The sequence below is a fragment of the Puma concolor genome, chromosome E4, assembly GCF_028749965.1.
Source record: "Puma concolor isolate L17-30 chromosome E4, mPumCon1.1.hap2, whole genome shotgun sequence".
NCBI classification, from domain to species: domain Eukaryota; kingdom Metazoa; phylum Chordata; class Mammalia; order Carnivora; family Felidae; genus Puma; species Puma concolor.
The window spans coordinates 30,280,357-30,305,359 of NC_141683.1; the positions used below are offsets into that span (position 1 = coordinate 30,280,357).

The 25,003-nt window shown below is 37.1% G+C and overlaps 1 protein-coding gene across 8 annotated transcripts in view; it reads right to left on the minus strand.

Moving 5' to 3' along the window:
- The window catches only part of CAMSAP2 (calmodulin regulated spectrin associated protein family member 2), a 113,386-nt gene that overhangs the window by 72,557 nt on the left and 15,826 nt on the right, over window positions 1–25,003 (minus strand). For 7 of the 8 annotated variants that reach the window (XM_086693323.1, XM_086693321.1, XM_086693322.1 and 4 more), the window contains exon 2: window positions 18,243–18,502. The exons of the other annotated variant lie outside the window; for it this stretch is intronic. In XM_086693323.1, coding sequence (XP_086549449.1) covers window positions 18,243–18,502 — 260 coding nt within the window. The remainder of the gene's footprint in view (window positions 1–18,242; window positions 18,503–25,003) is intronic. 8 annotated transcript variants of the gene reach the window in all.

A 25,003-nucleotide genomic window follows, 5' to 3' on the forward strand; every position in this document is an offset into this window, starting at 1 on the left:
TGTCTTCTTAGTGGAAGTCCTGAAGGCATTTTAAACTTAAATCTGTCCAAAACTAAATCCATGATCAATTATTCACTCTACCATAGCTATCTCCCCCATTTCAATTCCTTCCTCTCCTCTTTTCCCTATTTCAATAAAGGTCACTACAATATATACTCAGCCTGCTTAGCTAGGTAACATAGCCTCATTATTTCTATCTTTTAAAAATTGAACTCTGATCATGTCATTGTTTTGCTTAGAAACCTTTTGGTGTGAAGAAGTCCAAAACATCATCAACAAAGGATTAGGCAACTAAATTATGGTATTTTCATGCCACAGAGTATTGGGAAGCCTTAAAAATGAGTGTATGAATCTATATTCACCAATATGGAAAGATGGTTATGAAGCCTTTCTAGGCACTCTCCCTATCCCTAACAACATGGTTTGCCATGGCTCCTCCAGCCCTAACTCTACCTCAGGACTCTGCTTAATTTCCTAATTTGCTAACAAATAAATTCCTCCCATGATTTGTTCAGATTTCTGAGGTAAAGAATCTGATCAGTGCACTCATCATCTTATGCAGGGCAAGTGAGCAGAAGCCACAGGTCACTTACTACTCTTTAAATTTTATCTATGCTTACAAAAAATGGCTCTGGCCAAAAAAATAAAACTCTGTATCAGCTTTTATAATTAAAATATTTCTAGATCAATACAATGCAACTACATAATGAAAGAATATGAGCAAAAATTTAAACTATATTGTAACTGGATTTAGTTCCTAAAATACATCCTTAGTATTAATAGACCTAATTATATATCGTGCATGCTTCACTTCATGAAAACAAATTGGTAAAAATACAGGTGTTACATATGAAACAGAATTGTTAATTTTTTTTTTAATTTCACCTTCATTGAAGAATAACTGACATATAAAAGTGTAAGAAACTTAAAGTGTACATTGCGGTGATTTGATACACCCATATTAATTGTTATATTCTAACAACACAGCTGAACACAAAAAGCAAAGGTAGAGAGGGGCTACTGAAACCAAAAGTCTATACTCTTTTACTGATGATTATCTGAAAGTGGATAGACACTTATTATGTTAAAACGATAAAGTAGAAAGCTAACAATCTAATCACTTAATCAAATTCTATTATAAACTCCCTGAGTTCAGGAGCCTCCCCCAGAACACCTAATGCTGGAAACTCAATAAATACTCACTTTAGAAATAATTACAGTTCGCTCTATTCAAATCTCTAGGAAAACCAAAACCAAATCTCCACTGCTCTCTTAGTGGTAATTCTAAATGACTTCTCTTTCAAAATATACTTAACTCTTCATTTAAATGTTCACTAACATCTCTTATTCCTTCACTGATTCAGTTATCTTCTATGGCCCAGGTACTGGAAATAGGAAAAAATGATCAACATGGCCCTGTCTTTGTGAAGCTGATTCTGTATAAAAAGCATACTTTCTATTAGCCTTGCTTGGGTGGAACAACTGTAAAGTAGTAAACATTTTTCCCTATTAAGAACTTGATTTGAGGAACTGCACCTTGGCTCGAACACATATAAATAAACTGAAATCTATAATACACCTTTCCTAAAAATGACTTCTAGAAGTTTACAAAAACAGGCTTTAACAGATAAAGTTTTTTAGTACTTATAGTGTATCAGTACCATCTTTCTTCATTTATCACAGAAACAAAAGTCTCAATAATGGAGAAATAACAAATGTGGTAATCATTTCACAATATAGTAAAACCTTGGTTTGCAAGCATAATTCATTCTGGGAACATGCTTGTAATCCAAAGCACTTGTATATCAAGGCAAATTTTCCCACAGGAAATAATGGGAATTCAGATGATTCATTCCACAACCCAAAAATATTCATATAAAATGATTACAATACTGTAATGTAACACAAAATAATAAAGAAAATACAAAATATAAAGAAAAATAAACAAATTAACCTGCACTTACCTTTGTAAACCTTCGTGGCTGGTGTAAGAGAGACAGGAGAGAAGGGGGTTATTGTGTAGGACAACTTTCACTATTACTAACAGAATCACTGATATCTATTGGTTCAATGGAAATCTTTTGCTGCATGGGGGCCATTGTATACACTTGCACAGATGTTGACTACAGTACAGTATTAATAAACTCTTGTCATATACTGTATTTAATGTAACTGGCAATAAGGCAGCAGAGGAAAGGGTCTCTGTCTGCAGGTAGCCAGAATGACCTAGAATGAAGCTTACTCTTGCATGGTGAAACAAATAACTGTCCATAGGTGCTTTGAAGTGACAAAAAATACACTATTGCCAGTTGTGGGCACCTTCCAATGCTCTGAAAAATCACTGATTTCTGCCAAATGCTGCAGTCTGAGACCAAGCATCCGAGCATGGGAGAGGATCACTCACAATCCCTCAGAGAGAAAGAGAGAGAGAATAACCACTGGCTCAGTTGTGATCATGTGACATTCGCCATCATGTACTACTCATGTTGCAAGACATCGCTCATTTGTCAAGTTAAAATTTATTAGAAATGTTTGCTTGTCTTGCAGAACACTCACAGAACAAATTACTCGCAATCCAAGGTTTCGCTTATATACATATATCAAATCATTATGTTGTATACCTAAAACTAATACAGTGGTATATATCAATTACATCTCAATAAAAACAAGACACTAAAAGAAAAAGCAGAGATAAATGCAATATTCTATATCCTTTCAGATTATTACACAAGATGTTTCACCATGTCTCCTCCAACTAATTTTAAGTGTTTTTTTGAAGTAGCTTTATCATATAGACAAAAAATTTAAAATCTGAATCCTTTTGACTTAAGGAGAAGGAAATATTCTTTCTCTTCTGAGCAACCCCATCCTTTCCTTTACTCCATACCCAAGAAAGAGAAATACTGGTAAGAAATACACTCCAAAACACTGACTAGGCCCCCACATTTTGCAGGGATGGTGTATTTAAATATCAATGTCACCACTAGGTCATGCACTGCCTCTTCTCTGTTGGCTGCCCATGTGTCAGCAGTGCTCATGAGCTCAGGACCTGCTCCCTGTAAAGGAAAGGCCAGTCGTCCTTCTCTTGTTCTCTCTTCTCTATGACCAGTAAGATATGAAGATCATCTGTGACAAAAACCAAGTTCTCTCCCTCTTCTTTAGAGATTTTCCAAGAGAGCTAGAGGCAGCACCTGCCTGGATGCTATCTTCTCCCCACTCCAGCTCCTTTCCCCACCTTCAGTCCTCACTGCCTGTCCCTCCTTCTGCTTCTCACTCAAGTTCTCCCACTCCTTCCACCAATGAACAGTTCTCTACTTTTTCCTGCCCTCCCTGCACCCTTGCCCAGGCTTCTCTCTCTTATTCTCAGGTTCTTTTTCCTCTGAAACAGGCAGGATAGCCACTGCCCTACTGGAGTAATCAGTCCAACGTTTGGTTGTGACAGGAAAATAAAGGACATCTTATTATTACTTGGTTCTAGGCCAACATAACTAAGGACAAGAGCCCTTTCACTTGGGCCAGTGTAGCACCCGAATTGTGTACTGGGGGCCAGAACCAAACCTGAGCTAACACATTTTAAATGTTTTCTCTGCCTTGCTTTGCTTTTTCTGCCTTTTCTTTCAAGTATTTCTCTACAAAGCAATCTGAAGTCTTACTCAAAGGACAACATGAATGTTCCTCAGCTCCCTGACCAAATACTAAGATAACAGCACCCAACTCCTTGCATTTTCAACACTTAAGACTAATTTTTTCAAAAGAATATGCTTGGGAGAACTTTATGATAGGAGGAAGAAGCTTTTGAATGTTCTTACCTGTTAACTCACTGGTTCATCACATAAGAAATAGTGATTTTATATTAGCACATAGTACTATGTACTTACTAAAGTTCTCACACACGTGTCTTTTCTTTATAGTCTTTTCTCAAATTATTTTGTCTTACTATAATGTTACTATATTAAAATGCTGACAATCCTGAGAAAGGAAGCTTCTCTGCTATAATTACTATAATGGCTTTTAATGATTCTCTATTCACATTCTTTTCCTAAGTGCTTTCATTCAGTCCCATGGACTTCTAATGCTCATGACTCTCAAATTTAAATCTCCACCCAGGACTTCTGAACTTCAGACTCACATATTCAAGTACTGACAGCCAAAAGGCACTGAGAACTTAACATGTCTAAAATACAATTCCTGATTCTCCAGACGCTTCACCCCACGCTTCACCCCAGCCTTCTCGCTGCCCCCAACCTCACCTTCTACACCTATTGTCTACAAAGCAACCTGAAAGCACTTTTTAAAAAGTAAACAAGATCAAACTCATCGTCCTACTTAAAATCCTCCAATGATTTCCATGTACACTCAGAATAAAATTCAAACTTCTTATCGTGGTCTACAGGGCTCTACCTGCTTTGGCTACAATCTTTAACCAGGTCTCATACCACTCTCCCTATCAATCTTGCTCATGACTAACCTCACTGGCCTTCTGTTCCTAAAACATTCCAAACTCACTCCTACATCAAGGCCATTAACCTTACTCTATTCCTTTTTGCCTGGAATGTTCTTTTCCCAGACTGTCACATGCCCATTCCCTCTGGTATTCAGGTCTCAGTTCAAATGTCAACTTTCCGGACAGGACTTCTCTAACTACCTCCTATGAAAATATCGTGTTCTGCTTCTTCTAGCCCCTTCTTCTGGATTTATTTTCTTAACAGCATTTTAACTATCTGAAATTGTTGTGATTTGTTTAGCTTTTTACTGCTTGTCTTTGCTACTAAAATATCAGCTCTGTGAAAGCAAGGGCTTAGTCTGTCTTCTCATTACTGCATCCCATTGCCCACGCCAAGAAATTTTCAACAAATGCTTACTGAAACATGTACTTCATATTATACAAATTATATAAGCTTATGGTAAATAAATGCAACCCTAAAACTTCAATTCCTGAAAATGTTTCCTCCAGGAAATTCTCAGTTAGGAATCTTATCACCCAGACATGAAGTTTATTTACTTTTTGGACAACCTATCAATTCAGGGCCTTTGAATTTGTTCCTTCTGTCAGCAATGCTCTTTCCCCTTATTTTTGCCTAACCGGATCCTCATCTAGACCTCTGCTTGAATACATTCCATTTAAGGGTGCCCCTAACTATTCTAATTAAAGAGAATAGCATACAATTCCCTCAGATCACATTATCCTGTTTTTACTTTCTTCATAGTCCTTACCATTCTCTAAAGTTACCTTGTTTTGTTTACTTGTTTGACAGCTTAACCATAAAGTAAAATGTACAGATTCAGGCAAAAAATAATCAGCATTCTTACATTCCTGCAAGTTTATCAGAAGAACTTCCTGAAAAGAAACATCTCTGGGACAGCTTTGTAACATATCTCACTTTGTAACATAGTTCACTGTAACCCTCTTCAGCCACAAAACAGTACAGACTCGGAAGGAATCTGAGTATTATAAAGATTGTTTTTTTATTACAGAAGCTCATTTATCCAGGTGTCTGAACACAAGCAAGCATCCAAATGGCACAGTTGTTAAAGTTTTTTTTTTTTAATGATCGTCTATTCTTTTTAAATCCACATCACTGACATGAATTAAAAACAATTTGTTAAACTGCTATAATCCACCAAGCTGCAAAAATGGATTGGTATCACAGGGTTGAGGTGGGAGATCCCTCTGTTCAACACACGGGGGAGGGGGGAGAGGGACACCTACAGACAACTGCTATGAACACCCACTGCTCTATAGCAATGGACTATAAATATGCAAATTAGAAAAATCTACATTTCTATATCAAACCTGCTGAAACATCTCAATCTCTGTGCTCCAATTATATAAGTATATGTATAATTACATAGTAATAATTATGTATCATATATAAACTATCTTCTACTGTACCATCTACTGAAGCTTAGTAACCAACAGCAAATATATACTTATCTTTCTTCTTGTTTCAAAAGATGAAAAGTCCTAGCTAATATATGTTTAATCTTCAATAAACATTAAAAATTATTGCTGGCAGGTCTGTAATATCAGACAACATCCTAAGTATCTTAGCTTTTGCTACTTCGAATGAGTTACAAAGATGGCATTAATTACAAACAAAAAGAATATAAAACTTTCATTATTGCAGAGTGAATTATCAAAACATTAACTGGAAAAGATATATGTACTCCCATGTTTATTACAGAATTAATATTGTAAATACCAAGATACAGAAACAACCTACATGTCCATCAATGGATAAAGAAAATGTGAAATGTGAACACACACACACACACACACACACAATATTATTTAACCATAAAAAAGAATGAAATCTTGCCAACTGTGAGAACATGGATGGATTTAGAGGGCATACGCTAAGTGAAATCAGTCAATCAGAGAACAAATATCATATGATCTTACTTGTATGTGACACCTAAAAAACAACAACAAAAAAACAAGCTCACAGATATAGATGACAGACTGGTGGTTACCAGAGGTGGAGGGTGGGGAGTGGGCAAAATGGGTGAAGGGGGTCAAAACGTATGTACAAACTTACATGACTTAAGTTATGAGGATATAATGTATAACATGGTATCTACAGTTAATAATACTGTATTGTATATTTAAAAGTTGCTGAGAGTAAATCTTTTTTTATTTATTTTTGAGAGACAGAGTGTGAGCTGGGGAGGGGCAGAAAGAGAGGGAGACACAGAATCCGAAACAGGCTCCAGACTCTGAGCTGTCAGCACAGATTCCGATGTGGGCCTTGAACCCACAGACCATGAGATCATGACCTGAGCCAAAGCCAGGTGCTCAACCGACTGAGCCACCCAGGCGCCCCGCTAAGAGAGTAAATCTTAAAAGTCCTCATCACAAGGAAAAGAAAATTTTGTAACAATGTACGATAATGCCTGTTAACTAGACTTACTGTGGTTGTCTCACAATACATACAAATATCAAATCATTATGCTGCACAACTGAAACTAGTATAATATTACATATCAATTATGTAATAAATAATTCAATAAAAAAACAAAAAATATTTTAAAAAGTTTTCCATCATCTTTAGAGGCTAACTATGAAAAGGCAAACATATTAAAAAAAAAAAAGGAATGATTACAGTTTTTGAATTGAGAAATAAGATAGATATCAAGTGTCATTTCACGAAAATTAATCTGGCAGCAGTATACCATAGAGATTAGATAAAATAAATCTTAAGAAGGCAAGTCTACATACAAACTCTCTTCCCATATTTTCTCTCATTAAAACAGAAGCCATTGACAACGGCATATTAAAATGCAATTAAAAAATTTTGTTTACATTTATTTATTTTTGAGAGACAGAGAGAGACAGAGCATGAGTGGGGTAGGGACAGAGACAGAGGGAGACACAATCAAAAGCAGGCTTCAGGCTCTGAGCAAGCTGTCAGCACAGAGCCTGACAAGGGGCTCAAACCCACAAACAGTGAGATCACGACATGCACCGAAGTCAGATGCTCAACCGACTGAGCCATCCAAGAGCCCCAAAATACATTTTTAAGAAAAACATGGGAATGTTATTTAGTTTTCAATACCAAGACTGTCATTTATTGCTCTTCTCTAGAATAATAAAGGAATTACTGAGTTGGTTTTTTTTTTAATTTTTTAAAACAATTTTTTAATGTTTATTTTTGAGAGAGAGACAGACAGACGGCAAGCAGGGGAGGGGCAAAGAGAAATGGAGACACAGAATCTGAAGCAGGATCCAGGCTCTGAGCTGTCAGCACAGAGCCCCATGCAGGGCTAGAACTCAAAAATGGTGAGATCATGACCTGAGCTGAAATCAGCCGCCCAACCTACTGAGCCACCCAGGTGCCCCTAAATTGGCTTTTTAACGTGGGTTTATAATCCATTCATGGGTCATAACATAAAGTCAATTCAGTTAGTCACAACTAATATTTTTTCCAACTAAACTGAACAAAAATCAAGTCACAACTATAAATACTTTTGTTTCTGTAATATACATATAACTAACTAGACTATGGTAAATACATTTGCAGTAAAATGTACTTCTGTGAGTCACAGCCAAAACAATTTCAAAACTCCAGACCAAATGATTGCTAGGGTCTTTCGGCTCTAAAATTTTAGGGGCAACTGGGTGGCTCAGTTGGTTAAGTATCTGACTTCAGCTCAGGTCATGATCTCACTGTTCATGAATTCAAGCCCCGCGTCAGGCTCTGTGCTAATAGCTCAGAGCTTGGAGCCTGCTTCATATTCTGTGTCTCCCTCTTTCTCTGCCCCTCCCCTGCTTACGCTCTCTCCTTCTCTCTCAAAATAAACATAAAAAAAAAAAAATTCAATTTTACCCCTATAGCTAAAGTCAGTCTTCAACTGGGGAAAAAAATCAGTGAATGGCTTTTTCTTTACTTAACGTATAGCTACAGTTCTAATAGCAAGCAACCAAATATAAATGTTGAATTAACTATGCTAATTTAAACAAAAATTGGGACTTATTGAGAGGACACTAGAATAGTTCATAGAACCTACAGAAGAGCTGAACCACTAAGCTCGGAACGACAGACACTGAGCAGTTCCAAGGAACTCAGCAGCAGGGGCTCACAGATTTCTCTGCCTAGGGCACTGCCTTGGTATGACGGGGTAGTTCCAACCACCTACTATCACTGTGCTGTGATGTGCTCTCCATTTAGGGTTTCAGAGATTCTCAGTAAACAATCCAATCAGCCCACCATACACCAGGTATCTTCACCCTTAGATAAATCAGCAATGGCCAGGAGCAGGGTCAGAAGTATATACATGGTCTCTGGAGAATTAAAAAGTTGTCCATCATCCCATTCGTCTAAAACATCTGTTCTTTGTGGCCAGAAATTAGCACTTCATTTATTGAGCCCTTATGAACCTGACACAATACTTGGGTCAATATGATAAATATATACAATATGTATACTAAAACATTAAGTTGTGCACCTTAAATATATGCAGTTTTTGTCAATAAAGCTAGATAAAAAAGGGGAACTACAAAATATGTTTCAATATATAAAGAAGAAAATGGATTTGATATAAGAACAAAACTTGAAATACAATGAAAATATACTGAACGTTACAATATTTTTCATTTCACATGTTTTTAAAAACTTAGATATTGTAACTTCTATTTTTCTAAACCAGCATTATGAAAACGAATCCTAAAATATTTTTAAAATAAAAACAGTATTTTGCAAAGTGAATCACTCTATTTCTTAAAATATGTAACTTTATATGCCAATGGTCACTAAATGAGATACATCACTTATATAAGAAAAGAGTACCTGCTATGGTCTAGATGTTTGTATTCTCCCCAAATTCTTAAGTTGGATCCTAATGCCCATGGGAATGGTATTAAGCGATAAGGCCTCTGGCAGGTGATTAGGTCATGAGGGCCGAGCCTTCATGAATGGGATTAATACCCATATAAAAGAGGCCCCAGAGAAATCCCTGCCCTTTCCACCATGTGAGGACACAATGAGAAACTGGCAGTCTACAACCCAGGAGGCCTTCACCAGAACCCAACCTGCTGATCCTTGATCTTGGACTCTAGAGCCTCCAGAACTGAGAAAAATTAGTTTGTTCTTAAATTACTCAATCTGTGGTATTTTTGTTACAGCAGCCTGAACAGACTAAGACAGTCCCCTTAGTGACCAAAACAACCTCCTTTCCCCCCTACTACTCCTATTCTTGGGATTCCCCTTCATTGCTGCACAGTCTCTCACTGTTATGACATTGTACTTCATGCTGACATTCTCTGCAGACCTCCCCAGAATCAGTGCACATTATAATCGACAAGGACAAGGAAAAGTATGGCAGCACAATTTATCTGTAGGACAAGTATTGGGTTAGGAGTCAGGAAGACCTGGGAAGTATCTCTGCTCTGTCACTAACTAGCTATTTGATCATGATCTGTTCACTTCCTCTTTCTATACCTCTTTCAGAAGGAACTAAATAAGAATCGATTAGGGGTGCCTGCGTTGCTCAGTCAGTTAAGTGTCCGGCTTCAGCTCAGGTCATGATCTCGTGGTTCGTGAGTTCAAGCCCCGCATCAGGCTCTGTGCTGAAAGCTCAGAACCTGGAGCCTGCTTTGGATTCTGTGTCTCCCTCTTTCTCTGCCCTTCCCCTGCTCATGCTGTCTCTGTCTCTCAAAAATAAATAAACATTACAAAAAATTTTTTAAAAAAGATCTATTAAACAAATCCATCCATAAAGTTTCCTCACTTGTCAAAAGGAGATGATAGTAACTGCCCTATCTTTTCCGTTACAGAAAAAACAAAAATGTAAATGCATTATAAACTATTAAGCACCATAGAAACAGTAGCTTTTTTACCTGAGGTCTAAGTGACATATAATAGTATATTAGTTTCAGGTGAGGTGTACAACATAATGACTCAGTATTTGTGTATATTGTGAAATGATCACGATAAGTTCAGTTAACAACTGTCACCGTACATAGTTATGTGGGATTTTTTTTTCTTGTGAGAACTTTTAAGATTTACTAACTCAGCAACTTTCAAATACATAATATAGTATTATTAACTGTAGACACCATGCTGTGCATTACTTCCCCATGTCTTACTTATTTTATAACTCTAAATTTGTACCTTTTGATCCCCTTTGCCGCTTTTGCCTACACCCTACCTGCCACCTCTGGTAACCACCAATCTGTCCTCTGTATCTATGAGCTTCTTTGTTTTGCTTTTTGTTTTTTTAGATTCTATATACAATCTCACTTGTTTTCCTACTTGTTAGCCTGGCTGGACTTTTTGAAAGGCCATGTGGTATAAATGTTATAAACATGGCTTTGGAGGCAGCAGACACAAGGTTTAAATCCTACCATCATGCTTTATCACCTATTTGGCCTTGGGCAAGTTAATGCACCTTAAGGGTGTTAGTTTCCTCACCTAGACAACTTGTAGCCACTTCTCTCACATGTTGCATTAACAACTGACATTTGTCAAATATGCTCAATTCTGCTAATCCCTCATTCCATCCTCACAAATCTGCACCTTCGGTCCCATCCCAGTTCCACACTGCAGCTCTTTCAATCCCACATAACCCCTAGGGCAGAGATCATCCAACTTCTTCACCAGTGTCTAACCTAGTATACACAGTAGGAACTAAATATCTGTTAAATAAATGAATTCCTATCTGTCCTCATGGTACATATATAACATAAACTAAAAAAACAGCAAGATATTCTAACAAAATGCATATCAATCTTATTTCATTTTCTGTATATACAAAGACTCACTTTCATTTATGTACAACCTTTTTTTTTCCCCAATGGTCACTAAGAAGAAAAAAGAAACAGGACAAAACAGAGTCACCTCTATCTTTCTCATCAAAAATAAGAGATTTAAGATTTCTAAACTTGTAGCTGTCCCTTTACTTGTTTGTTTGTTTGTTTGTTTGTTTTTACCATCATTATATGAAAATATCAGGGTTCAAAAGCACCAGGAGCAACAGAGGATGGAGAAGCTAACTAACATCTAGACCCTTAGCCTCCCAGAAGAGAGTGAAACCAAGAAGCTATTTTTTCTCAGCTTCTAGTAGTTAATCACCAATTAATTAGAGTTGATACAAAGGATAAAATCTTTCTGCTGGTCCTATTCTAGCTTCTCTTTTCCTTCATTTCCCAGCTCTGATGAGTCAAAAATCTTCTCTACCTTAAAAATGCTTCTCCCAATCAAACTGTCTTCTGCATCTCAAAGGCCTCTGCTTTAGTTCAGGTCTCTAGTTATTTTAACAGCCTCATAAGTGCTATCTCTTTCACAATACCACCAGAGTGAAATTCTGTAACACAAATCTGATGGTATCCCTTCTGGTTTAAAACCTTATACTGGTAGCTCCCTATCATTTCCAGGATAAAGTACACACTTGGCATGACATAAAAGGTCATTCATGCCCTGTCCCCATCTAACTCTCTGGTCTCATTTCTCATCATTCTCTAATACGTACCCAATTTCTAAAGCTACAATCAAACAAACCCCTTGCTTTTCCCTAAGCATATCATGATGCTCTCACATTTCCTTTTAACATCCTGTTATATTTTCATATAAACCACCTTATAACATGCCCTTCATGTGCCTACCTAGTAAATTCCTTCAAAACTCAGCATTAAGAGGACCAAGTTTGCTGCCTCTATACTCCTAAAATATATGTATTATAATTTGATTATTTTTCTATAATTCCCAGTAGAAAGTAAGACCCTAGAGGACAAAAACTCTTTTTAGTCACAGTAGATAATACACAGTACATAGCAGAAGCTCCATAAATAAACTAAATAAGTTAATAAAAGGCCTGAATGACTTTAGTTTTATTATGAATATAAAAGGTTTTTGTGAGATCATCTGGCAAAATAAACACCAGTCATCACGTTATTCCTACAAGAAAGTAAACCTGGAGTTCTAAATAAATTACTACAAATAAACACTAATTCAAACATAATAAACATGGTTATAAAATATCAAAAGATAACATTAATTGGTAACTAAGGTGTATATAATATGTTACCTAGAAATAATGGAATCCAAATTAGGTACATGATTTTTGGGAAAGAGAAAATTGAGATCCAGCACCACAGGTGAATTTTAAAAACCCTCTTCACCAACAACTAGGAGCATTCAAAATAATTTTTCACAGACAAGTTCTGCTCATAACTTTGCAAAGCATTACACAAGGGTGACTAGAAATTAATATCTCAACTACTATTGTAATGTTACATTTATATAATCCTCTTCCTCTAAAGCACAATTTTTAATCTTCTTAAATAGGAGGAATTTTTTTTTAAGCCTCTACGTGAGTAAATTACACTGGGTTCCAACAAATGATGCCACCATGGAAATCCATAAGAATAGCTCCCAAACAGGTTCAATATGTTGGAAGGGAGAAAGGCAGAAAGGAAGACAAAGAAAAAAGGAACAACACAATGTTCCTGAGATCAGCTTCTCTGTTCTCAACATCTTTCATATGTCCAGCAAAAATAATGGTAACTAGGTAACTTCAACATTCTTAAAATCAAGACACTCATATCCACCCAGACAGGCTCTGTCGTAACTCTGCCTCATCATCTATTAACAGTCAAACAAGTCAAAGGCTACAGTTACTCCCTACCAGAGGAAATTAATATAACCTTCAAGACAGGAACAGAATGGGTAAGTTACTTTGAAAAGAAGCATGGACAAATAACCAAGATTTAAACCACCAGTCAGATTTCCTGGTAGCACACCATTTCTACTTCCTTCTTCCTCTCCACTTTCTACTTTCCTATTACCTATTCCTACTATCGTATTCTAATTACCTCCCCATTACCCAGGCAAAGACAATCAACCAATAAAATACATACACACACACACACACATACACACACACACACAACACACGTAGTACTTAAGAACTAGGATTTATAGTTAAAACAGAGATGGTCTGAAGACTGCCTTCACTGGTTACTATGATTGCTCTGTGACCTTACTTAGGTTCTCAAAGCCTCAGTTTCTTCATCAGTAGAACAGAGACAATATATTTTCCTGTAAGGGTTATCCTAAGAATTAAATTATGTGAGATCAGTATATAAAGTGTAATCACACTGCCTGACACAATAAACTAAATAAAAAGAACCACCAGAAAGTCTGAGAAGTGAACAAGTATACAGACAGATGTAAACAAATCAGAAAGATCTGAGAATTAATAAACTGCAATATTTTACACTAAGTTGACACTATAAGAGCTCACAAAGTATTCCACAGTGTTTTGCAATGTTTATTTACTATAGGCAGAGAAAAAACAAATCAACAAAGCACCACTACCATCACCACCACCATCAACAAAAACCAAAGAAAAAAATATGAAAACTTACATCTTGATTTGTAACCGAAAAGAAGATTTAAAAATCCTTAACTTCAGCTCATAGCCTCTTCATGATCTAACCCCAACCTATTTTTTAGCCTCATCTCACTTTTATGTCTCCATGCAGTCAACACTGTAACTTGCAATACAGAACCTAATTGCACACTTCAAACTTGAGTCAAACAACTCCTTCAACCCAGTTACCATTCTTACCCCATCCCTTTTCCTACCCACTGAAACCCTATTAGTCATTCTGTCCCAAGATGCCCTCCCAGATCCTCCCTAGCAGAAGTCATCACATCCACCTCTCAGTTCCCTGTTGCTTAAACTTACGTTTAGAGCACCTACTTCATGCTAATGAAGTTTTCCTGGAGGCTTCTTTCTCAGTGTCATTCAAGGGAGACATTAATGGTCAGCTGAATACAGACCACAAAATGTGATAAAATGAAATAACACCTCTTAACATACAGGAATATCCTTCTTTAGGGTAAAAAAATATTTCTATCATCTTTCTATGTTTTAACCACAGCTTCACTGCCCTTCCCATTACAATAAAGCAGTTTAATGGCTAGTAGCACAAATGTACAACTTTTTAGCTTATATTTTCTAAATATCCAAAAATATCCATTATAACAATACTGACACTTCATGAGAGAACATTTTATGCCTTACTTATCAAGTGGCCTAACAGCCCACTCTAATCTCCATTAGGCAAATAAAATATTCAATCTTTTTTTGGTAATCATTAAAAGAAAGCAGTTCAGGGGCGCCTGGGTGGCTCAGTTGGTTGAGTGTCCAACTTCGGCTCAGGTCATGATCTCACGGTTCGTGGGTTCAAGCCCCGAGTCAGGCTCAGAGCCTGGAGTCTGCTTCGGATTCTGTGTCTCCCCCTCTCTCTGCCCCTCCCCCATTCATGCTCTGTCTCTGTCTCAAAAATAAATAAACATTAAAAAAAATTTAAAAGAAAGCAGTTCAAAATAAATTTTGTTTATATAATGATTGTTCCAAAACAAGATTTGACTAATGTTATTTTGCAAGTCATACGAAAATCAATCTCATTATTTCATACCACACATACTATATACAGATTTACTTAATTGACTTTTGCAAATATCAACTCTTATTTCCCACATATGCAAAAATGGTTGGAAAACTGATTCACAATCAAGAGTTTGATTTGTAACCAGGCTAGACAGCTAGGTAAACATGACTTCAAATACTTAATTGCACAAACTTACTTCAGATTACAGCACTGTAAATTAGAAAGTCACAATTCTAGTTCATGCAGATTCTTAGTTTTGCTACTACATAACAGTTCTACCTTAGGCAAATTACTTAACCTCTCTAAATTCTAAGTATCACATATACAAAATGACCCTGGGTTAGATAAAATTTCACATACATTCTTGATCATAAAAATCACCCACAACACCTGTTTAAAAATACATATCCCAAATCCTCTTCTAAACGTCCTAATTTCGCAGTTCTGACAAGAGGACTGGAGAACTTAGTCAAAGTTCCCAGGTACTCATGTTCCTCATCATTGGGAAGTTTTATACATATACTGGTTTCTGATTTCTAACATTCTTTCTGGCTATAAAATTCTGTGAATTTAAGATTTTATGACACTGATCAAATCCCCCAGCCCAACCTGACTGAATGCAATTCACATGCAAATTCATTTTGCTATGGAAGAAAGTTCAAAATCTTCTCTGTACTCTTAAGTTGTCTTTTTCAGCATTTGGCTCCATTTGTTATAATCCCTCAATTTTCACATTATCCTAAATACCAGTATTTATTTTGGCAAATAATTTGACAGATAACATGATTTGGGCTACAATACTTTTGGTTGAAGGATATTCCCCTATGATTTTAGTGTATACAACTCCTCCTCTGGTAACCATTCAGTCATACACTTAATGCTGATTCAAACACACATTAAGGTCAGTTCTCAGAACAGTATGCATTCTAACACTGTGTATATTCTTTTCATTTGTGTCTTACAATATTTATAACATTCAACAGGCAAATCATAACTACAATCCCTTCTAACAATCCTACAGATGATGATTATGTGCTGAATGAATTTTAATACACTATAATTATTAACTGGCTTTAAAGCAGTTCTGAAATACTTTCCCATTGATGTAAATATGGAAGAAAACACTTTAAAGGTTATACTCTCAAAACAGGTCTATAAAAGCACTGTGATAAAGAAAAAAAACAAAACATGTTCTCCAACATGTGTTCTCATTTTTCAAAAAAAAAAAAAAAGGCATTTTTCTCAATCTTCACCTACCCAAAATTAATAAAAACTGCTTAGTCAAACTTGCCTTCTAGTTACGTTGATACTTTTGCCACCACCACGCAACTCTTTTCACAAAAGTCTGCAAAGCAACATACAGCGATAAAAAGACCCCAAAAGCACTAAGATAATTTGGAGATGAAAGTGGGGGGCAGAACTGGCAGTCAATACACCCAGTGCAATTAAACACACCATTTTTCATTATACTTCCCAAAAGGCAGGACAAAGAAGGAAAACTGAAACTTACTGCTCTCATCACTCTAAAACAAAACAAAACAGTTTCTTAAAGAACAGTCTTTAACAGTACTCAGAGACGTTTTCTCACATACATTTTAGAAAAATGGTAATATAATATTACACTGTCATCAATCAAAATTTCACAGCACCGGAGAAGCTTTAAATCAAATTGTGAGAAAAGCTGAAAGTATACACCTAAAACACAGGTCAATAAAGGTGACACTGTAAAGAGTCAAGATGATGTAGTCATATATGAAGTGTCCTAAAAACCCACGGAGAGAAGTTAAAAGCAGACAAACAGCAATTCTGTATCACTTAAGTCACATTCCTTAAACACTATTTCCTGCAATCAAATTTAAATGTGTTCATAGCTATCACCAGGATCAATATAGTGTGAAATAAACCTGATGGTAATGCAACTGGCAGTCTTCCGAACCCCTCATTTTTTAATAGATTGTACAAATACCTTCATATTTTATCTTCACATGCACAAACTGCACTAAGAAAATAATGTAGAAAATGTTAAGTTTGTTTCTTTCTCATTAAAGAGGACCTGAAATACAGAATCTATCCTAAGGACAACTAAGTTACCTGATAGATCAAATGGTGTCTGAAAGGGCAGCTACTAAGCAAACACAGATTCACAAAGTCATTGATGTGCTTTAAAATGATCTACTTGGCCTTGAAATAATGGAAGCGGAAACAATCATAGCAGGAGCATCCAATCCGTGCAGTGATTCTGGAGAGGTCAAACGTGAGGTACTGCGAGGACACTAAGTGGAATTCTGCTCACCCCTAGTGCTGGCAAACCATTCACATATGTGATATGGACACAAAGCACAATATAAAAATCAGAGGGTAACCCATGAGGTGAATGTAGAGTCATCAATGCAAGTTGAAAATCTCATATCAGCTAATAAACATTCTTAGTTATCCTTAATAATTCTATTATGAATCCATAAATTTATTAACTAAATTTTTCTTAGGACATTATTCGCTATTCCTCTTAAGTAACAAAACAGTTTTGTTTTTTTTTTAAAGAAGGAAAATAGGCAGAAAGTAGGTCACCACCTCATTTAGTACTAGATTTGGTAAACTAATTTTTGTTCATCCTTCTTCAACTTCATAATTTCATATATTTCTAAATATATTCTTCTACATATATCCCTCCCTTTCTATTAGTCTCATGTAAGAGCATGATTTAATCAAATGTGTTTTTCCTTCTAATACCCTGCTTGATGGTGCTCAGCGTTTTGTGAACTTAGGCGAAAGTAGCACACCAAACTGAAGCAACATACAATGAACCTAAACTTTGAATTTGTCTCCAGACACTCATGACAAAGCCCCTGCATGCTTGTCCCAGGCCAGCTTAGAGAGCGTCATTCTGTATGTTGTCCACAAGAATGTATTACTAGTCATTAAATAAACTAAAATCTATATGATATGCAGAAATTCACCAAGAGGTCATTCAAGCATGCAAATGAACACTCACAAATCTCATCTCTTTCCTAACAAGAATAAAATCAAGGACACATTTTCTATCTCCTCTAAATAGTCTCTATGATGGGAAAATTAAATTTTTAAATTACATAAAAATCACTTTAAAGTAGCTGGAAAGAATTTAATTGTTTCTCCTGGTTATGAGAATGGTACCAAACATTCCAAAATAGTTTATTAAAATCTTCCTTCATTTGGAAACGAGGTTTATAAGAAAATGTTAAGTTTTTAAACTCTAGGCAGAGAGGACAATCCAATCTCAAAACATAATTTCCTCCATTTTACAATACAATTCACACTCAAAAGTATACACTTCAAACTAAGTAACCTTGGGTATACAAAGACTCACCATCTGTATGGGTTTCTTGTGCAGATCTCGTTCAGTTACCAGTTTTTCTTGGTCAGTTACATAAAGACCTTTCTGCGCTAAAGCCTGGATTACAGCATCATGGCCCAGAAGGGGTTTCGCAGCATCACTCTTGAGAATGAGACTCCCAGCACGACAGTATAGTTCAGCCGAAAGAAGTAAATTAACCACGGGTGGTTTGATGTGTTCCTGGTCATACTGATCTGTGTAAAATGGTTCTCGAAGTTCCTCTGGCACATTTTCTATAAAGATTAAGGGGAGGGGGGGGAAATTCTTACAATATGTTTATAAAGAAACACAATTTAATAATTATTATGTCACAGAAGATTCCTTCCAAAAATAACAATACCCTTTAACTGAAAAGGTAATTTATTAGAGCTTGGCAGCTAATCTGGAATGGAAAAGAGAAATTTGCTTTACAGAAAATATTGTTCCGAGTATACTCTAAAACAAGATTACAAAGCAAAGAAAAAGTTTTCTAAGTCTAATGACTCTGGGGAAAGTATTCCCACATGCACACTCAAATCCATAGAATGTGATAAAAGATTCCTAAAAAGTAATTTCAGCGAATACTCTCACATACAAGCAGTCAACCAGAAAACGCACTCTAACGGCTATTACAGGGGAAGCTAGGCCTTGCCAACTGACAGCATAAAATCACTTAACTGAAGTTGTATAGCTAATCACTTGTAAAGCAGAAGCTGCCTAACTTATTCTCTCCCTCTATCTCAGGCTGTCTGGTCTCTCACCCTTCTTGCTTAGCCTGATGAATCTATTGAGGGGCAGTTACAGCTATAGTTTAAGGGAGAACTACTCTCAAAAATACCTTAAACTAAGGGTGCCTGAGTGGCTCAGTTGGTCAAGCGTCCAACTTCGACTCAGGTCATGATCTCATAGCTTGTGGGTTTGAGCCCTGCATTGGGCTCTGTGCTAACAGCTCAGAGACTGTAGCTGCTTCAGATTCTGTGTCTCCCTCTCTCTGCCCATCCCTGGCTCATGCTCTGTCTCCTTCTCTCTCAAAAATAAATTTTTAAACGTTAAAAAAACACTTTTTTTTAAATCCCTTAACCTAGAGGCACCTAGGTGACTCAGTCAGTTAAGTGTCCAACTCTGGACTTCAGCTCAGGTCATGATCTCACAGTTCACAAATTCGAGCCCCACGTCAGCTTCTGCACTGGCAGGCAGTGTGGAGTCTGCTTGGGATTCTCTCTCCCTTCGCTTTGCCCTTCTCCCCACCCCCCTGCCCAACTCTCAAAAATAAACAAACTTTTTTTTTTTTTAATCCCTTAACCTAGTAAATCACTGTTCTCTCCGCCTTACCCCAAAAATCCCTCCTGGACACCCAACTAACACATTCAGTGGAGACACAGAAAGGAGAGTCTACAAATGGGACATGAGAAGGAAACCAAATTCGTCTGAGTTTTTTTTCTGCTAGCCATTTCCCTTGAAGAATGTCAAGTCCCACTCTCCCAACATCTACTTCTAAATCAACCTCAGGAGCTGCTTTTGCATCTGATGGCAGCCAGATCACTAAAAAGGCAAGACAAACAAAGCACTTCTTACTGTTTAACAAGGTATCTTGCCTTCCTCTTCCCACTCCTTACCTGTGAGCTGTGCTCTTAATCAAAGCCAACACAAGAATGAGGTTTGTCTTCCAAAAGTAAAGGCAGGCATCTAAGTTAAAAGTTAACATGGAGCTACAATCATAGAACCTGATAGCTCTGGCTAGTCTGGCATGACACTTAGCCATTTCCTTGCCTGCCTTCTCTTTGAAAAGTGAGGTTTTGAGGCCAACCATCCCCCATCACTGATTTTAGGAGTCTTCTGAATAGGCAGCTTTAATATAAGCTCAAAATAAGCCATAGTACTAATCAAAGTGAACGTTTTTTAAATGTATTTACAAAGTATTAGTATACTTCTTAGCAATTTTCATCCTAAAGTTTTTGAAGCGTTCCTATTATTTAGAAAAATATTTTCATCATGGGGTGCCTGAGTGGCTCAATCAGTAGAGCATATGACTCTTGGTTTCAACTCAGGTCATAATACCAGGGTCATGGGATTGAGCCCCTCATTGGGCTCCACACTGAGCATGGAGCCTGCTTGAGGTTCTCTCTCCCTCCCTCCCTCCCTCTCTCTCTCCCTTCCCCTCTGCCCCTCTACCCTGCTCGTACTCTCTCTCTCTCTAAAATAAAGAAAAGAAGAAGAAAAATATTTTCATCAAATATTATAGTAATGATTGCATGTTCATTTTATATACCAGCATGGTTCTGAGGAAATCCAAGGAATTAGAAATAATCCGTACCTTCAAGAAGCCAATAATGTACAAAAAGACTAGACAGACAAATAAAGTTAAGCAATTCAGAAACAATGAATGATTGAGCACCAACTGAAAGAAACTAAGTGCTAAATGAACAATTGTTCTAAATGAACAATTAAGTGCTTAAAGTTCAAAGCAGGAAGCATCATACTGGGCTGACTTGACTTCATCTTAAAGAAATAGGATAGGAAAAATAGGCAGAATTTGCTTAGTCAAAAAACAAAAGTCTATCTAAACAAAGGGAAGAGCAAGGAGAGAGTGGAAGGAAGGAAGGAAGGAAGGAAGGAAGGAAGGAAGGAAGAAAGGAAGGAAGGAAGGAAGGAAGGAAGGAAGGAAGGAAGGAAGGATGTGAAGAGATACCAAACTGAACAATTTGGGTGGAGAAAGGCATTCATGTAGGATAGGAGTAAGCAGGAAAGCTGTGATGGGAGGTTCAGATAAGACAAAAGTAATATCTCTTTTAAACACATATATAATAGCCAAACATTTATTTAATAGCTAACAAGGAATTACTTTTAGTTTTAAAGAAGAGTGATATGACGTTTGGGGACAAATAATCTGGTCTTCAATACTGATGGAGGTAAATATCAGACATAAATAAGGAAATGAAGACAAGAATAAAAGACATGAAAGACTGCTTAGGGGTGCGCCTGGGTGGCTCAGTCGGTTGAGCACCAGACTTCGGCTCACATCATGATCTCAGCTCATGGTTCTTGGGTTCGAGCACCGCATCAGGCTCTGTGCTGACAGCTCAGAGCCTGGAGCCTGCTTCAGATTCTGTGTCTCCCTCTCTCTCTGCTCCTTCTCGGCTCTTTCTCACTCTCTCTCAAAAATAAATAAATGTTAAAAAAAAAAAAATGTTTAAAACTGCTTATAAAACAAACCCAAAAAGGACTCAGGAATAAAGCAAAGGGAGGGGGTGAAGATGGCAAAAACCATTAGGCCTGGGTTACCTGGGAAACAGTGGTATCATTAATAGAAAAAAGAAAATCAGGAAGCACTAATTCTGGAAGCAAGATCATAAACTCGGTTTTAGACATGCTGATTAGAAACGACAGCAAAAATATCCAAAAAGCAGCTGGGGATATAGGACTCTGGAAAGAGGTCAAGAGTAGATGTATCAATTTGGGATTTTGGTGACATCTAAAAATATCATCCTCATTTAATAATTGAAAACACTTCTTCCTTCACAGCCACATTAGCCAGTAGTGAGCCAGCCTTAATAGCTGCCTCAGCATGATACATAAGCCCAGTATAAACTACAGAATACAGTACTGGTAAATTAAATTTAGTATCATAGGAACTAAAAAGAAGCTATTTAGTAGTACAACTCTAAAAGAGAATTTATTTAAGGTAATTATTATCAAATGTAGGCCTAGTAGATTTTTATTTACTGTAACAATAAAGAAAACGACTTATATAGGTGACTTGGTATCTAAACATTAGGTGTGCAAAGAAAAGTGACTACTAACATCATCAGGATTACAAATTTCTCTACCATACCTGTACATCTACCTAACATTCATCTATTGCTTTTACTAATCTTTCTAACAACTTGGTGAAAGCGGCAAATCAGACAATATGCAGATATATATTTAGAATATAGTAACACTAAGGACCTTTGTGTGTCAAGACACTGTCCTAAACATGCCTTCTGTCATTCAATATTAACAATTCTCTTACCCCTATTTTATAGATAAGGAACCCAAGAAAGGTTATCTTGCCAAGGGCACACAGCTAATAAATGCAGTCCTAGCTCTAAGCCATCTAGCTAAATAGCTTAAAAAGTAACAATGGTTGGGCACCTGGGTGGCTCAATCAGTTAAGGGTCAGACTTCAGCTCAGGTCAAGAACTCGAGGTTCAGGAATTCAAGCCCCACAATGGGCTCTCTGCTGTCCATCAAGAGCCTGCTATAAGATCCTCTGTCTCCCTCTGTCTCTCTGCCCCTCCGCCACTAGCTATATATATATATATATTTTTTTTAAATAACAATGGTTGGCCAACATCACATGGCTAGAAGGTAGAAGACGTGCAGCTAGGGGCTACTTCCATTTTATTATGGCATACCCACAAACCCAAGTTATGAAGGTGTAAGTTTTAAAAAGATCCCAAGGCAGGGTGCCTGGGTGGCTCAGTTGGTTAAGCATCCAACTTCGGCTCAGGTCATGATCTCACAATTCATGAGCTCGAGCCCCACAACAAGCTCTGCACTGATGCTGCAGAGCCTGCTTGGAATTCTCTCTCTCCCCCTCGATCTCTGCCCCTCCCCCACTCATGCACATGTGTGCTCTCTCTCTCTCTCTTAAAATCAATAATAAACTTTAAAAAAAAAAAGAGTTTAAAAAGATCCCGACACAAGAAAAAGGGAAAAGATCCACAGCAAGCCAAAGAATATTTCAAAAATATGACAAAAACAGATATTCCCACCCCCCCAAAAGAATGCAAAACTGCATATTGAGTAATATAAAATAGGTCACTTTCAAAAACAAGTCTTAAAGAACTAAACATGCTTAAAAGACGACTTCAAAAATATCTATCATTTTGCTAACTATACAAAACTAATTTTTTTAAGTTTGGAACTGTAGCACATTGTGAAACAAATGAACTGAAACAGCATTTTAGGAAACAGACAAAATCAAAGATAAAAGGTTTCACCCTCTCCCTCACCTCCAGAACACAAAAGGGAAGAAATTAATGCTTAAGGAATGGGTGAGTGAATCACCACTCCTAGAATTGCAAAGGATAAGAGACAAGTTTTTCTTGTGTGCCAGGACTTAAGCAGAACTTACCTTAATCGTATCATAAATCCTAACCAGATCTAAGTTTTGAAATTAACAATCACCTGAAATGCTTGAAGTACAAGTAAAGGGAGTAGACAGTAATTTACTCAAGGCAATTTTCTATAAAGATGGGCTAGTTACTAGTTGCATACATATGCCAGCAAATGATACAGATTTCTTTAAAACAATGAAGAGTAGAGAGGTAAGAGGGGAATGCATTTCAGAAATTATCATAATGCTCGGTCATGTGAATACTGCCTTATTTTCCAAACCTAAAAAATTATTTCTAAAACAATTACTGAGAGAGAACTAGTGAGTTTCAAAAACTCCAACTGAAAATAATCCATAGACCTTGAACTTGAAATTAACCAAGACCTAAAAATGATCAATAACATGGAAAAAAAAAAAAAACCCGACACTACCAGTAATCAGAGAAAGTTACAATGAGTCATTTTTTACCTACAAAAATGGAAAATTATTTTTAAAACCCACTATTGACAAAGATGTGCTAAAATGAGTACCCTCATACATGACCAGAAGGCAAGGACCAGGTCTATCTTATTCACCAGGATATAAATCCCCAGCACCTAACTTAATGCCTGCTACATGGTAAGCACTCAATACATACCTGACAAATGAATGAAAATGTTATTCTTTAAAAAATATTAGTCATTAGTCTTGTCCTAAAACAACTCTAATATTTCAAAACTCCCCTCAACTCCCAGATTCTGTGCTAATAATCATAATTCATTCCTTGCACCTGCTTGGAAAACTTTAAAGTTATCTCCTAGGCCACGCTTTACTTCTGCAAAGAAGTAAAACGCTCAAAACCAAACCTGTTTTCAGTTAACCTACATTCACTACCATTAGGAGGCAGCACGATATGGGGTACCTGGGTCACTCAGTCGGTTGAGCAACCAACTCTTAATTTCGGCTCAGGTCATGATCCCAGGGCTGGGTGGGGATTGAGCCCCATGTCAAGGGCTCCATCTGGGGCTCCGCACTGAGCATGCAGCCTGCTTAAGATTCTTTCTTTCTTTCTCTCTTTCTCTCCTCCCCTTGCTCTTTTCCCCTGCTCTTTGAAATTTAAAAAAAAAGGGGGGGGGCAGCATGATATAGTGGGGAAAATTGGGGCTTTGGGAAAAGTATGGGCAATGGAGTTTAAAAGGTTGAGTCTGAATCTTAGCAGTTACTTGCTAGGGGATTTTGAGTGCACTAATTAACTTCTCTGAGTTCAAGTTTCTCCATATTTTGCACACATACCAGCTCCTCCTCCTCCGGCTTCAACTTCCTCTCCCTCCCCCAGCCCACTATGCTCCAGACACCCAAGTCTTTCTGTTGCTACAGCATGCCAAGTTCACGCCTTTTGGTCTATGTGCTCGCTATTCCCTCTGCTTCTAACATTCCTCAATCTAACCTTCACATAGCTCATTCTATTCAGATGACAGCTAAATGTCACTTCCTCAGATATACCCTCCCTGACCACCCAATCAGTCATCCTATTTTAATTCTCCATATAACAGCTATTACTATCCTATAATATATGTTTGTTTATTTCTGCCTCTTTCCACTACAACGTAACCTCAAGGGGAGCAGGATACTTCTTTGTCCTGTGTCACTAGTGCCTAGAATAATAGTGCCTGGA